At 36.9% G+C, this 17,169-nt stretch overlaps 1 protein-coding gene across 3 annotated transcripts in view; it reads left to right on the top strand.

Moving 5' to 3' along the window:
* Positions 1–17,169, top strand: part of LOC127974891 (protein tyrosine phosphatase type IVA 3) — a 30,970-nt gene that overhangs the window by 10,928 nt on the left and 2,873 nt on the right. Inside the window, exons 1-5 of one of the 3 annotated variants that reach the window (XM_052578454.1) lie at positions 5,729–5,918; positions 6,995–7,618; positions 7,777–7,869; positions 14,289–14,419; positions 17,047–17,121. In XM_052578454.1, the coding sequence (XP_052434414.1) occupies positions 7,514–7,618; positions 7,777–7,869; positions 14,289–14,419; positions 17,047–17,121 (404 nt within the window). In that variant the 5' untranslated portion in view covers positions 5,729–5,918; positions 6,995–7,513. Of the gene's footprint in view, positions 1–5,728; positions 6,007–6,994; positions 7,619–7,776; positions 7,870–14,288; positions 14,420–17,046; positions 17,122–17,169 lie in introns of those variants that run through there. The other 2 variants (XM_052578455.1, XM_052578456.1) reach the window with 2 other exon arrangements.

The raw sequence follows: 17,169 nt of genomic DNA, 5'->3' as shown, positions 1-17,169 counted from the left end.
AGAGAACAAACATCAATGTATACACGCAAATCTGCGAAACCAAGTTTCTTCTTCCTAAAAATCATCTTGTTTTAGTTTCTGCAAACACTGTAATGAAGTTTAGAGGTTAAGAGACTCCAGACTGAGAGTGAAATGTCCCTCTCAAGTCTAGAAGATGCTATTGATGTTCATCTGGACATAAGCACTAATTCAGCCTTGTGAAGTTGAGTTTTATCTGATCTTAGTCAGAATGTATGTTGGTATTCTCTGTTTTAGAATGTGATTTCTGATTTTGTGGAGATATGAATAATGCTTTTGCTAATCTATGTTTGCCTTTATTTGGAAATGCTGTAATTTAGTTGTACATCCAGCTTTCCATGTGGTTTTTCTAATGGCATATGCTTGCATATTATGTCTGTTGAAAATCAAAGGATTGAGTCGTCTTCATGTGGTATGGTGTTGTACTTTAAGTACTTCCTTATGTGTATCTTATGCCTGGTAACAAATTGCACACCAAACTTACATGCAGTGCAACATGTGCGTGTGTGCTCGTGTTTAACACACATTAAGGTCTAATGGAGAAAAAATTTGCCACATAATATGTTGATCTGATTTAAGGAGCGCCTTATGAAGGAGTGTCTGCATACTGCAAATTCGTATAGTTAAAAAATATAGGACAGATATTAAATATTACAGGATATTAAATCTTAGATTGACCTCTTGGCTCAAGACAAAGAATCCAGATTTTGAATCTGCATGATTTTGGGTGTTGTGGGAAGGTGAAGTGTAATGTCTCTGGGTGTGACATCATGTCCTGTTGTCCATATTCCAAAGTAATATTGCATGTTCAATGCCTATAATGAATGCACTTAAGTATAAGAAACTTGCCAGTTTAGTGTCTTGTTTTACCTAGTGGTTCTCAACTTGTGGCCCGTTGCAAGTCCAGATGCCGCCCACCATGCAGAACACAATTAAAAAATTACTTCCAGTTTTACATTAATTAAAAAATGTACTAAACAAATGTAAGCTATAATGTTTTTATGTAAATTGTTTTTTTATATATTATTTTCAGAGCAGACCAAATGTACTCTGTGTATGAATTAAATTCATATAGTCATCAACAGCCATTAGTTCGGTAAAATTAAGTACCAGAATGGACAAATTAGTTTTTAAGGGAGAAAAAGAAAAGTTGAAAATGCCAGCGATGTAACGCATACAAACAAGAACAGTTGCAGCATCAGCGGTGAAGGAGAGTGCTGGACTTTTGGTATCAACTTTCGGTTTGCCCCCGCCACTCACTTGAAGACAAATCACATTTTGAACGCACACTTTCTGCAATGTTGCGCATCAAGTCACGCTTCCATGCACATCTTACAGACTGCAACTTAGAAATCGCAACTTCATCGCGCTGTTACTCCTTTCAAGCCGAATTTTACAAAATTGGTCAGCTCCCGACAGCATCAGGTGTTTTATTAATCGTGAGTAGAATTATTTATTTATTTCAATAAATGTAATCATTTAGATATAATATTTAAGCTGTATCTGGTGGGTTTGTGTTGGTGACATAATGTGTAAATGGCATGTGCCCGTGAGACTTGCACTTAGACCATAGTGCGGCCCAGTGAAAAAAAAAAAAGGTTGAGAACCACTGCGCTGCTCTAACTACTACGCATGTTTGTTTTGGTCATGGTGACCTTATCCTGGTGCAGCGTGATCTTTGCATGCTGTTAAAGGTAATAAGTGTCACTCAATTTTACAACCTGCAGTTTTTAAAATAAGCACACTAGGGTTTGCACTAGGTGTTCTTGTATCTCATTTGGCAGAGCAGGATGCTGGCCAAGGCTGTAAGAGTTTGAATGAGAGAGGACATTGACTGTGTATCTCGAATGCACTGCTTTGAATAAAAGTGTATAGAAAATATGCAAATGGATTATGCAAATGTAGCCTAAATGTTATGTTCAAGGGAAGTTTCTTGTTAGTTATTGAGGGCAGTTGGCTGGACAAATGTTGATATTAAATTTGTTAGTAAATTCTGGTTATTCTTTCCTATTTGGGTTGAGTCACTATGTTGCATGAACTTTCTAGCTTTAATTGCTTATCTTATTTTATAAATCACCTCTGTCCTAGGTATATCTTTGAAGCAACCGCTTGCATGCCATTGGCTGACTTTTCATATCTTGGTTATCAGTTTGAAAAAGGGTTTGTCATCACATTGCAAATGTCAGATTTTGTCATTTTGTAATTATTTAGTTTTTGAATGTCAGATTTACACCAGATGTTTACTTTTATGAAAAACCTTCAATATGTGGCTGAAAAGTTACTGTTGTCACTTACTGTTGTTACTTGTTGTTGTGATCCTCTTCAAAATGTTGTGTTGAGCAGACATTTAAATTCTGGGTATGGCATCTGTTATCTCAGCTCCCAGGAATCTTTACTCAGATGTCCAACCTTATAAAGTTACATGGCAAAGAAATGTATGTGTGATTAATTATTTTCTTCGGTAACACTTTATTTTAGTTTCTTATTAGAATGCATATAACTAGAATATTAGCCATTTATTAGAAGCAATTAAGCACATATTAATGCCTTATTCTACATCGTTAATCCTACCCAATACGTAAACATAACAACTACCTTATTAACTATTAATAAGCAGCAAATTAGGAATTTATTGAGGGAATAGTCATAGTTAATACTGAATAAGTGTTATAGTTTTATTATTCAAAAGTGTTACCTATTCTTCCAGCTAATTATTTAATCCAGTTGTAAAAGGCGAGACCTTTCTCAGTGGCTGCTTTTTTATTAGAGGATGTTCATGTTTCAAAACAAGTCCCCAGTTATCTTTAACTCCTTACCCTTTTCATTTTGGATCCGGCTAAATTTATTAGGTGACAGCTGGCAGAGGTATATTTAGAACACAGGTGGTCATGAGAGCCTTCCTGCCCTGCAGTTCCTCTCCAGTCAAGTGCAGAACCGAGGCAGAACAAAGCCAGTCCAGTCCTCAAAACACTCTCACCCGTCAAATACAGGTTCAGCCCCACCGACAGGAAGACACCTGCAAACCTGTTCAATGAACTTACACCTCCTGCACTCTTTGAGTAGTGGCCTTGTCATTCAAAATGTATTTCTTTTCTGTCCAAATGAAATCCTAAAATATATGAGTGTGAGTGTTAATGTGTCTGGTAATTTTGGATCGTAAACATAGTTTAAAAAAAGATCATATTTAAATGTTCACAAGGCAAAACTAATGACCCCAGCTGTGCTGCCAAGGCATGATCTTGCTGCCCATTGGTATTAGCGGAGCGTGCCACGGTAGCCCTTGTGCAGAGGTTACTTGAGCACAGCTGAGTGAGGCAGAGGGGAAATGTTCCATATCACTTCTTACCTTCAATAAACATTGCCTTCATTAAGCAGCTAAAGTTCTGATCATAGCTCCCTGAAAACTTTAGAGTTAATTAGAATCTGGAGAGTTCTAGTATGGAAAGAATGTGACGTGTGGTGTCCCATACTTGGAATTTGTGCTCTGCATTTAACCCATCCAAGTGCACACACACAGCAGTGAGTATTTTTACAGTTTTAAATTTTTGCATTTATAAGACTCTTCTATGCAAAGTGACTTACAGTGCACCTGTTCCCTGGGAATTGAACCCACAACCTTTTGCACTGCTAACGCAGTGCTCTACCACTGAGACACAGGAACACATGTGCACACAGACACACCTTGCTATAGGGTTTCACCTCAGTCATGGTATTGAAGATGGAGAGAGTGTTGTATATTCACTCCCCCCACCTACAATCACTGCTGGACCTGAGACTTGAAACCATGACCTTTAAGTTACAAGTCTGACTCTATCCATTAGGCCACAACTGCCTCAGCATGACTCTTGTTGTTCCTCGTGATTGAGGGTTGTTTGTATACAATAATTGGCTTAGAGTGCTGAAAAGCTTAGGCTTTTGAAAATACCAGTTTGGTTCAGGTTAAGAACAGTCTGCTGGGAAAACAATCGTTGGAGAATTCTAGAGCCCAAGGGTTCCAGATTGTTCACTCTGGCAACTGAGCTCCTTACCAGCATGGAAAACAGACTAGGACACAGCCACTTTCCATCACTCCTTTTTTGTTCATTAAAAAAAAATGTATATTCTGTCAAGAGGTAGAGTCTGCTTATTAGGCATAGTGGAAAGGGTGCACATCCATAAACAAAATGTCCCAGGACCTGTGAATTTTGAACGGATCGTAAACATAAAATTTGTTTTATTTTAAGCTGAATTTTTAATAAGAATTATACATTTTGTCCAAAATGTTTCCAAAAATGTTGACCTAGTACCAGAATTAATTAATTAATTTGTTTAATTCCAATTTCATCATTCTAGAATGTATAATATGCTGACAATGTTTCCAATATAGTGTTTCCGTACTGCTTAAAAATAAATTCCGTATGATTTTTCTCTCTGATTGTAATTTGTAATTGCTGTCATGATGAGAGTTCTGGCCAGATGAGTCATGTTGTGTTTGTTTGATCACTTGGAACACTTGCCCTGGATGATGTCATTTGCATTTAATCCTTCAATTAATTGGTCTTTTTGAAGTCAAGCCAGGATTTCTGGGGGAAAAAACATACAAGCCTTGTTGATCACAGAATCTTGTTCATTTCAGGAATTGTTGGTTAATACTAGCACAGTAAGGTAGTTTCATTCATTTTTCTCTTTCTTCACTCCATGTTTGCGGTCTTAAATTTCTCTTAAGGAACAAAAATTACAGAGCAAAATAAAAAACATACAAGACAGCAGTTCAAGTTAAATATACATATATTTACAACCGAGCACCTGAAAACACACTGCACTAGTGGGCAGAGAGGCCTGTCCAAGCTTTATGTAAAAGGATTTGGCTCAAGATGTGGTAAGCCCTCAACAAGCATGGCTTGTAACTAAGGGGTGTAAGTCTGTGGTGAGTCTGTTTTCTTATCTGTGTTAAATCCTAAGTAACATGATTTACATGGTTTAGATATCAGACTGATAACTTCATGAAGAAAAAAAGTTGCTGTCAAAGTTTAGGTTTCCTCTTCACTGTTGAGAAAATGTTCTGTTGCTGATCTGTTTCACATTTCTAAGGGACCTGTTTCTTTCAACTTTATGAATTCTAATGTTTTTGTATAGAAATAAAATCTCTAGAGATTGTTTAAAGGAACAGTTCACCCATACATGAACATTCACCGTTTATTCAGCCTCATATCATGACTTTCTTCTGCTGGACACAAAAGTAGATATTTTGGAGAATGTTAGGATCCAAACAACATTTTATCCTATTGACTTGAAACCTATTGACTATTAAGAATGAAAAATAAAAGAGAAATGGATACGACGAATGTTAGAAAGCAAGTCATACAGGTTTAGACCAGCGTGGGAGTGAGAAAACAATGATAATAATAATAATAATTTTTTTGTGTGTGTGAATGGGCCTTGAGGGTCAATTTATATATTCATTCTTGTTTCAGTCATGTGAAAATATTCAAATGACAGGCCAGAATATGGATGTATGTGAGCTTTAAACCACTTACAGTCTAGTAAACTTTTAATGGGATTACTCTTCTTCTCTTTTTTTTTTTTTGTGGGAATGAAGTGTGTTGTATCTCATCCTTAAACATTACACATGAGTGTTGATACCTATTAGGTTCACTGGCCATGCTATTTTTATATTTGGATGAAGAGAGAGAGAGAGAGAGAGAGGTGGGGTTGGATTGGTCTTCACTCGTCCTAAGAGCATTACGAGTGCATTTGTTTGTGACATTAGCAGAGTGTGCTGTCACTGTCATATGGCAAGCCAAGGCAGCCTTGACTGGTTTAGAGCAGAGACAGTTATTCTGGATCACAACTGTTCACCCTCCACTGTACCCAGCAGAGCCCTGGGCTTAATCCTGAGCGGAACGCAGCCTGTCACAGAGGTAAAGGGGGGACAACTCTCACCAGTCCTGGGGGAGATCAGACACAGCCATTCTGCATGATTTTCTCATGCGTATTATTGGAAAAGCGGTGTGTAACTGAGGTTTCTTTGCATTTAGCTTCTTTCTCTCCTTTTTTCTTGAACTAAGTGGTGTGATACTTTGTTTTTGATTTGTCTACAACATGAACTTTAGTTTTGTTAAATGTTCTGATTAAGTGTCCGACTGTATGAGACGTTGGCACAGGTGAACTCTACTTTCTTTGCTGTCAAACTATCTGCTGTTAATAGTCTGCAATTCTGATTTTGTATTCTGTGTGTCGTTTTTTTTAAAGAGCAATTTCACCCAAAAATGAAAATGATCATTTAGGCTACTCAACCTTATGTAGTTCCAAACATGTGTGAGTTTATTTCTTGAGAAACACTGAAGATGATGTTAGACATCATTTTTAATATTTATTGAAGTGAATGGTGACTGAGACTAGCTATTATCTTTAATGGTCATAATTAATAATTTTATTTTGGGTGAACTAGGCTATGTCTTTAATTGGAACACCATTGAGTTTGTTTCATATTCTGCTTTTGTTGTGTTATCTCTGATGTATCGAGTATCATCATAATTAGAGATTGAAGAACATATATTTGTTGTTTTAACCAATTTGTCCATTTTAATACTAAATTTATACTTTCTCTAAATTCAAGTTTCTCTTTTGTATTATTCGCCTTTTTCTTAATGGATGTAATGTTTCTACATTTTCTTAAACTTTTCTTAAAAGATCACAATCAGCGACTTCTGCTTGTATGGCTTTATCTGATGTCTTGAATGTCATCATTTGTGATTAAGTAGCATATTTTTGCATAACTGTTTGTCCATTTAAATCCAAAATCCTTTGTCTATAGACATTGTTTTTTTGCATTTTCTTTTAAACTTGTCTTAGAAGGTTCTGAAGAACTTTAAGAGGAATAATATATTGGATTACACTTCATAGAACAACAATTGAATATTTATAGATTGGGATGTGATTGTCTAAAACTGTAATTTTTTTTTTTTTTTTTTTTTTTGTCTTGTTCTCTTAACAGCTTCCTTCTCCAGCTTCTTGTTCGTTAATGGAGTTCCGGCAGGGCAGCGGTGATTACTGCCACGCCCAACATCGCACCGCTTGATCACGGGTGGATATGCCCAAAATCTGCCACTGAATGTTCGGAGAAACGCCTTCTCTGCTTTTCTCTTGCTGGTCTTTCTGACTGACCGCTTTGCTGTGCGCCAAATGGGTTAATTGGCATCGTGGCACCTGGCATTTAGCTACCGGACACTGTTCCACCCGTCTAGCTGCCCGGAGTATCCCTATCCAGAGGAAGAGGCAGATCTGTTGGAAGAGGAAGACTTGTGGCCTCTATTTACCAAGAAAGGCAGCTTTCAATTTTATGTGCTGATTAGTAGTGATTTATCACAGAGGATCCTGCAAATCCCTGACACCTTCACTGTGATTGTGCATCTGCTGTAGAACTGCTCTAGGTCAGAGTAGTGCCATACTGTGAGTGGAGCTGTGTGGCCCGGATTGGGTGTTCTTTTCTTCTGTAGAGTGGAGGGACACCAGCATGGTCAGGATGAACCGTCCTGCTCCTGTCGAGGTCTGCTACAAAAATATGCGCTTCCTTATCACGCACAACCCAACCAATGCATCACTGAGCAGCTTCATTGAGGTGAGAGATGAAAGATGACATACTGCTCTGAAGTGTCGGTAACTACTCTTTTGTGACACATAATGGCACACATAAATGGACCACAGCCAAGAACAAATTCAAAAGGCTTGTTCAAAATCCTAAATGTTCTCAAAACCTGTGCAATCTTGTTCCCTCAGGATCTGAAGAAGTATGGGGCAACAACAGTGGTGCGTGTGTGTGAAATCACCTACGATAAGACACCGCTGGAAAAGGACGGAATCACTGTTATGGTGATATATATTTTTATTAATATTAATGCTTATAAAATGTATTATTATTATACTTAAAAATAATTAAATATAAAGAGCAATATTCACTTTAGGACGTTATTATTTGTAGTCTTATTTACTTTGCATTTTGTCAAAGCAAAGAAAAAAAAACATTAAAAACAATTATCAGGTCAACATCAGTTAACACACACTTACATTAAAATAATATCCATATGGATAAAAAAAACATCTGTATCACATGATCTCTAATGTATTGTGTTAATTGGGACATAAAAAAAAAATCTAAATAATAACTAATACAGTGACATGTATATTTTTTGTCTTCAGGTGCATTTGACCTTCTGTACTGTAAATACAGTATTAGGGCTGGGTTTTGACACAAATTTCATGATTCTCATTCACAAGCTTTCGATTCATTTCAATTACCGAATCGATATTGATAATTTTGGATATATATCAGGTACAGTACTTGCCAAATTTTCTCAAGGAAAAAAATCTCTCAACTAATTCTGTAAAATATACATGAGAGTCAGTTGGTATTACATTACTATAATATTGAAGGTTAAAATTAACTATCTTAAAATTATATTTGTAACTATAGCATACAACTGTTAAAATTATGCAATTACGTTTTAAAAATAATAAATTTACAATTACATAATATTTCTACTTTTAAATGGCAAAATTATAAAATTTTAATGGTGGCTGTCATAAAAAATTTATTTATTCAAACATAAACATTAGAACAGCAAAAATGATAATGAATATGTTATGTGGTGGATATATCTAGCAAAATACCCCTCTACAGTTTATTTTTCTATCTCACTAATGAGTTTATAGTTACCGAATCTTCTGAGGTAAATGTGACGTTACGTGACATTGTTTACAAGACTTTCTATTGACGTCTTTGCGGGGCTGAAGCACTAAATGAGCGATTACATGAGACAAGATACAGATTGTAAAGTACTCTTTTAACATAACTTCAGCAATTTAGTCGTGATTATTTTGTGTTGAAGCTGGTATTAATGTGGAAGAGATGATCAGTCACGTGCGCCCCGAGACACTACAGTGATCTCATCACATTAAACAGCACCAAAACAGCATTTATTGTTTGAATACTGCAATACAACGGACATAAATTGAAACCTGATTAACCATATTAACCATATTAAAAGCACAATGCTTATTGCAATTTATTGGATGGGAGGTGCCCTTCAATGCTCTGTCCATTAACTGAAAACAGGCTACACTAATCGATTCTTGGGATTTAAGAATTGATATTGTTTCATAAAAATGAGAATCGATTAATATTGAGAGATCTATATTTTTACCCACTCCTTGCCACCCTTTAACACTCTTGCTATACTGCAGTGATGCTGCTGTTAATAGTGGTACTTATGGTACAACATTAGTGTTATGAAGGTGATTGGCTCCCTCTGTCTGGATTCATATGTAGGATGAAATTCATTCTGGTTAGCATAAACCATATCTACACATCCCTTCGGTGCACATCTAGTCCTGGAACACACATGCTGTATGAATTGGCTGCCCAGTCATGTGATATGATGTCACATGAAGTCAAATGAGGTTGCTTTCTGTCCTCCGAAGGGAGCTCTGCGTTTGAGGATTCAATCCAATAACGCTTTGCCAAACATCAGATCTTTTTCTGCGTTCACCTTTTTTTAACCGCTTGAATCCATCATGCACATGTGTTTTCAATTTTGCTCGTCAACATTTCCCTGTTACTATGACAACCATGGGGGAGCTTGATCTCTCTCCCTCTGTGCTTTTTATTAAGTCTTATACACTCTTGTGTCCTTTCACTCTGCCTGATTTCTCATTAAATAAGACATATCCATGACACTACATATTTAACTTTGATATCAAGGAGAATAGCTTTCTAAGCCTACTAGATTGACCCCGAGGTCTTTGTGAATTTATCCAGAATGCTGGTGCATCCCAGGCTTTACTTTAAAAAATTCTGTGAAATGCATGAGAAGTTATGTAAATCAATTTCCTCCTCTGTGCCATCAAGAGAACTTGTTTCCGCAAGAGAGAAACACTATTGACTACAGAGCCTGTTTGAAAGATCACTGCTGTGTTTATGCTCAGCTGGACAAGATGTAATGCTTCAGTCCATGGCTCTCCATCAAAAGAGCATGGAGCTTGTTAAAAACATGACTGCATTCATCTAGACAGGATACAGGATCAATTTGAATAGTGTACATACTTAAAACTACAGTGTGTATTTTCTGTATCAGTAGAGTCATAAAAAAATAATTTCTAAAATTATGATTGTTTTCAAACAGGTTTTGCAAAATGCTCCCCGTCTGCTGTTGGTTGGAACAAAACAGATCTCACCCTAAACTCACAGCATTGGTTGAGGCAGTGTTGCTGTAGTCAGGCTAGTCAGGATACTTAAACAAATAGAGCAATGTTTTGATTGTTCTATAGAGCCACAGTGTTTATACTTTTCTAAGAAATAAAGTAACAAATGGCTTGCTAATGCTGCCAGGTGGGAAAAAAACACAAAAAAACGAATTAAACATTTTGGAAAAAAGGTAAGGTTTAAATCAAGTGAGGTCTGTACTGTTGCAGTTTGCCTCAGCTTTTTCAGCTTCTAAGAAAATATTTGCACTACCATTCAAAGGTTTGTGGTCAGAAGATTTTTGTTAATGCTTTTATTTAGGATGGATACATAAAATAAATAGTGACAGTAAATATATTTATAATGTTACAAAATATTTCCATTCCTAACAAATGCTATTCTTTTTAACTTTCTATTCTTCAAAGAATCCTGAAAAGATTTATCACAGTTTCCACAAAAATATTAAGCAACACAAATGTTTTCAACATTTGTAATAAGAAGAAATGTTTCTTGAGTGCCACATCAGAAGCGATGTTAAGGATTTCTGATGGATCAAGTGATAGGAGTAGATTGGCGTAATGGCTGCTGCTAATTCAGCTTTGCTATCACAGAAATACATTTTAACATATTAAAATAAAAACGTACTTAATATTGTTTTATTCCTTTTTTTGTTTTATTAAAAAATAATATTTGTGGGCTAGGGATATGCCGGTATCATTTGTGAAGTTATTAATCTTTGTCAAAAATAAATAAAATAAATACAAGTCTTAGTTAATGTTAGCTCATTAAATAACACAGCTGCAACTTTAGATTTTAACAATGTGTTATTAAATATTGGAATACCTAAGATTTATGAATGTTCAGAAGAATTTTTCATTGGCAGTTTAACTATTGAATTAATTAATGAAGCCCTAATGTAAATGAATGTGAATGAACAATAAAGTATTAAAACACTTTCAAACACTATCTAGATCATGTTGTAGTCCAGATTAAAAGGTTTGAAAATGAATACCCTATTAAGTCTAAATATTTAAGTATCTGTCACTGTGATGAACATCATATCAAATCCACAAATCTGAATGGCTATTTAAATCTATTTGAATACAGTGCAGCTGCTTTATTTATGAGGTTTCCAGGGTACAGGCTCGATTTTCTGCAGTTTAGCGCCATCTGCTGTCAGAGAGTGAATGTGCTTTCATTCAGCGTGTCATGCATGCTTGTTTACATTAATACAATATTTTAAATTGTTCTCTGATGTTGGAGTGTGTATGTGAAGTGTATATCTCAAAATACCCCAATTTTTCATAGCTTGTTGAATTTGCCACTTTTAGGGTATGAGCCAAAACGCCCTGTTTTTTGTGTTTGTCACCTTTAAATGAAAATGAGCTGGTGCTCCCACCTCCCTTTTCAGAGTGTGGAGCTTCAAGAGCTCATGCTTGCAGGTATACCAGTGTTACAGTTTAACTGGTGGTGACTGTGTTACTGACTTCACATTGCTTCCAAATGCAATTTTTAACACATTACTATTTACCATCATTCTGGTAGCACATGAAGGCAGCATTAGTGAAAACAGGCAGAGACAATGGTAGCTTTAGCAACATAAGCCTTACAGAGAGCCAAGAAGCTCTTTTGGAAAACAAAATATGACACGTAATGCGGGTGCCCCCCCCCCCTCCCCCCCGGAAGTTATGTTATGAACCGTTACATTTGACTCACGTCATAACCGTCATCACCAACTCTGAAACCGGCACACCCCTATTTACTTGTAATATTAAATGACATTTTAATTGTTTTCATTTGACATTTTAATTGTAAAAAGTATGGTTCTGCAGTACAGCTGTCCTTTTATTTTTAGTTGGTGTAGAATAAATGTTTTTAGTGTATGTAACTTATTTAAGCTTTAAAAAGGAAAATATGTAATTGCTGAACCACTAGCAGTGGTACAAAACAAAATAGCAAATTTTCTTTTGTTGTTCAGACTAATGTCGTGCCCCACTCTCTCACCAATGATACAGAAGCTGATATGTCACATGTTTTCTCTGCATGTTGACTTTCTTTCTGTATGCTCTCTCTCTTTCTGTTTACGGACTGTGTGTGTGTTTTTTTTTTTTTTTTGGTTATTAAATTGATAAATTCTGCTCTTCATAAGCGGAGATGAGGCAAAAGCTTTGCAGGGGGCCAGAACATTATATGGGACTCCAGATGGATTCAAATGGTCATCCTTCCCATTTTTACACTGTTGGATCAGAAAAGTTCAGTGAACTCAACACGTTACTTGGTGTTATTTCAGTTTATGATTAACCTGTGGATTTCAGATCCCAGTTGTCTCATAGAACAAGCATAAGATGGTAAAAATTCTAGATACAATGTTTAAAACAAATCCGAAAAGTATAAATCACATTGAAATTAAGAACTTAAATTCTTATATAGTTCATGAAACAATGTTTCTTTTTGATGAGAAAACATATCTGTGAGCGGATTTGTTGACATTTTGGGTGCCTTATATCAGTATTTCATTCTCCAAAGTTCAAGTTTCAAAAACAAGAATCCCTTTAAAGGAAGTAATGAAACCGAAGTGTTGGTTGACAGCAAACAGGTGCCTCAAACTTCTCATGCTCTTTTGTAAGCAGAAGCTCGAGTTGCTGGAGAAATAGCAGGTATGCGATTCGAGGAAAATGCCAGGGCATTTTCCACAATTAGGCCCTACGCTGCTGGTTCTGGAGTTGGTGTGCCCTGGCAAGAGTACAGAGCACTTCCATCTTGGAATGGACTCTTGGAATTAATAGCCTACTGTTGACATACCAGACAAGGAGGGGCCTATTAACCTCTTAGTGGATTAAAATGTTATTTTTAAACTGGGAGAATCTCATAGACAGTCCTCATAGAAAATGGTCTCCTCAACTCGCTCCCTATAAATGTCCCCTTTTCTGAGAAGCAGCGATGCAAAACACCATGCTCTGTTTGTCAGTGTATTTTGACCGAGCACATTTGTATTTTTAATACATCTTTCAGTTTCAGTCTTCCATTAAAAGCTCTGTGTAAAGAAAAAAGTCTTACATTTAGTCATTTAGCAGAAGCTTTTATCAAAAGTGACTTACAGATGAGGACAATGGAATGATATACAAGTGCTATAACGAGTCTCAGTTAGCTTAACACCGTACACGTAGCAAGGGCTTTTAAATAATATAATAAAAAGAAAACCGATAGAATACAAAAAGATGAGAAAGCTTAATTTTTTTTTTGATAGAATAGTGAGTGGTAAAGTTTTGAGGGTCAAATAAATCTGGAAGAGATGTGTTTTAAGCCGATTCTTGAAGATGGCTAAGGTCTCAGCTGCTCGGATTGAGTTGGGCAGGTCTTCTCATTAAAAATGTTGACCCTACCTCATGTTCTTTCAGACCTCTATTAATTTTTTTTTTTTTATGGAGCACAAAGATGTGTTTTGAAGATCATCTTGTGTGTGTGCTTTCCGTCAGTACCAGTGTTGTTTTAAACACACTGATTTAATTGTGAGGTCAAAAACAGTAGAAACGTTCTTCAGAATATCACCTTTTTTGAACCACAAAAGAAAGTCGCACAGTAGAACATGAACATTTTAGTGTGAACCATCCCTTTTAAGTACTTAAAGACTTAGAGACAGCTTATTGAATAAGATGTGATCACTGGCCGTTTGCATCTTACATAATTCAACATTTCAGATGATTCAGCTCTTGCACATGGTGTTAAATCGAGTTGTTCTTGACAGATCTGATTGAACCGGTAGAGTTGACAGGACGAGTGCCATGTTTGCTGTTGCAGAACTTGTGAAAATCACACAGGAATCATCAGAGGGGATTCGCAGGCTGCTGTGAATCTGAGATGATGAATAACGCTGAATCTTTACAGAGCACCATCTGCTGGTGGTGACTGGAGTCATTTACTTCCCTTTAATTTGTTAACTTTTATCTCATCTGCTAGTATTTTGTATGAGTGTTTATATAGTAACGTACAGACACATTGAAATATGTAGCGACAATAGATGTGAACTCATCCTCCTGTTTCTCTCCTTCAGGATTGGCCTTTCGATGACGGCGCACCTCCTCCTACCAAGATTGTGGATGACTGGCTTAGTCTGCTGAAGAATAAGTTCTGTGAGGATCCAGGCTGCTGTGTGGCTGTGCATTGTGTGGCCGGACTGGGCCGGTGAGTGTCAAGTCATCCTGATGTTCCAGATGTGCTGCTAACACTAAAAATAAAGCCACCTGTATGCTATGTTAAGAATTGAACACCACTTTATTAAACTGAATATAATTTTTTTTCACTAATATTCCACAGTTGAATTATATGGCCACTCAAGTCTATTTTCGTTGAAGATGTGACATCTATTGACTATTTTTGCAAAAAATGTCACTGTTTTGTCAATTACACTGTAATGTAAGTTATAATTCTGATTGGAAATTAGGGAAAAATCTGCCTAGTAAGTATAATTATATTAGTAAAATTATTAAATAATTACAACGATTGAGAGATATATAGACTTTTTTAACAGTGGCCATTCAAATCAGTGTTGTTATTGTTAACTAAACTATTTAATTGTTTTCATAATTTAAATTACTTTGAAAAAAGTATAAATGTTTACATGAAAAAAACAAACTTGAAAAATGTCAACTGAAGTTCAAGTTAAGTTAGAATTACTGTAGATAAAATGAAAATGAACAGAAACTAAATAGGACAAATGTACAAAATCTTAAATTAAAATGTAAACAGAAGATAAATAAAAAAATACCTAGTTCTTAATATGAATAGTGCAGAAATAATAGTGAAATAGAATTGGTCCAAATAAAAATCTGCTGAGCTTTTTACAGTATTCTGCAGGCGCAGATTCCATGTAGTCTTGTCATTTCCCAGCTTGCTGATGTGGCTCTTCAGAAATTGTAGACGTGCAAATGCTCATCTGAATTGGGTCAGGCTTTATGTGGCTCCCTTCTCTCTTACAAGAATTCTCAAACATATCAACAGCCTTTCCCAGGATCTGTTGCTCTTTTTCCCTCAGAATGCAATCAAGGACTGTGTGTGTAATATCTCTGGCAGAGCTTTAAGCTGGCTCGTGTTAGTGTAGTGTTTGAGTCCTGCTGTTTACATTTGGTTTCTCATCAGAATTTGTATTTTTTTTTGCTTTACCCCAAATACCCCTCAGCGACAGGCCTCTCAGTCTTGGCCCCGGTTCTCTGCAGGTCAAACCCATTCTGCCTGACCGCTGTGTGCCAAAACCAACCGTCCAAACGGACACACAATATTAATCCCAGTTTATTATTCGAAGCACAAAAGGTTGACGTCCGAAGACGAAACAGGAAGCGAATGATAAGCAGCTCTCTTAATTGCTCCTTCATATCTCTTTTCAGTGAGGGATCCTAGTGTAGTCCCGGTGTTGCCCTCTTATCTGGCCAGCTGTCAAAACACACAGACTTTAATTAAGCTGTGGCGCTAGAATTGTTGAGCCAGACGGTCAAATGTGGCGGTTCTGCGGGAACGGTAGGCTAATGACAGTCCGGTCTACCCTGCCTGCCCTCCTCCCACTTTGACCCCTGACCGCTTCTGCCGACTAGTTAAGCACCAAGCCTCTCTGACGTAGGTTGCAGCTCCTGTGGGAGCCCTCAGCAGTTTTTGACCGGGAGCCAATGTTTGCTTTAGTAGGATAAGTTTGTGTTGTTACGCATTAGAAAGGGGCACACTCAGGAGACTTCAAAGCTGTCAGGACCCTGAGCGCGAACCGTAAAAATAGAAAAGGTCTCTGACAGGGGCTGACACACTCTAAAAATCTAAATTTATTGTATTTGAGTAAATCTGGGATTAGCACGTAGTGACATTTAGGGTCTTTAAAATTGTACTTGTAAGGATATGTATGCACAGGTGAAAGCCTTGTGCATACTATTAGTGTAGAAGGGAGACAGTGTCTCCCAATGTGTCTCTGCAATAATTGAGAAGATGAGGTAAGCCTGCCTGAGATGGTACGGCCGGTCCATGCACAGTGACAAGGACTCCGTGGCAAGAACAGTGCTCCGTTTTGACCCTGGTGGCCGCCGGCTGCGAGGAAGACCCAAGGAGAGGTGGATGGACTCCGCACGAAGGATTTGAGAGTGGTGGACCTAGCCCTGGAGGACTTCACATACTGAGCCAAATGGAGCAGACAGAGCTGAGCTACGGACCCTGTGTGAACACAGGAGAATGCCAGGAAAAAGGAAGAAGAAAGAGAAGACATTGTCAAATTAGACAACTTAAAGCAGTTGTGATCGAATGCGTTGTAGACATTACTATATGTCAAGCAGCTAACATTTTTATTGCTAACATAGCGGACTCATTGAAAAATACATTGGCATCATCTGTATTAAAGAGAAATTAATCACTTCATTGGTGTACAAGTGAATAAAATAGCTTATTTTTAGGGTGGACAAAAAAAAAAAAAAGAGTATCGTGTTTGAATAGGAATTGGTATTTGGGCTGTCAGGGTCTATATTGTCTTGAAGCCGTATAGTAGCTTTTTGTGGTAAGCTGTAGCGAGGAAAAACCGAACAAAAAATATCTACTATATATATATATATATATATATATATATATATATATATATATATATATATATATATATATATATATATACACACTGTAACTGCAGACCTGTTATCACATGCGTTAGGTGGTAACCTTGCTGAGAAAGCCTGAATGGTTCACTATTGCAGGAAAGCCTATTGTTTCTGTGGGCTGTGCTCACACAAAAGCTGTTAGAGGTGATGTTTCCTGGTATTAAACCCTTTGTGTGTGTGTGTGTGCTGCAGGGCTCCAGTACTGGTGGCTCTGGCACTTATAGAGAGCGGAATGAAATATGAGGATGCCATTCAGTTGATCAGACAGTAAGTATACATAAAATCTAACAATACATTATCAACACCTTGCAGCAG

This window comes from Carassius gibelio, chromosome B16 (assembly GCF_023724105.1).
Source record: "Carassius gibelio isolate Cgi1373 ecotype wild population from Czech Republic chromosome B16, carGib1.2-hapl.c, whole genome shotgun sequence".
In the NCBI taxonomy this organism is placed as follows: Eukaryota; Metazoa; Chordata; class Actinopteri; order Cypriniformes; family Cyprinidae; genus Carassius; species Carassius gibelio.
This window is presented reverse-complemented; position numbering and strand designations above follow the sequence as displayed.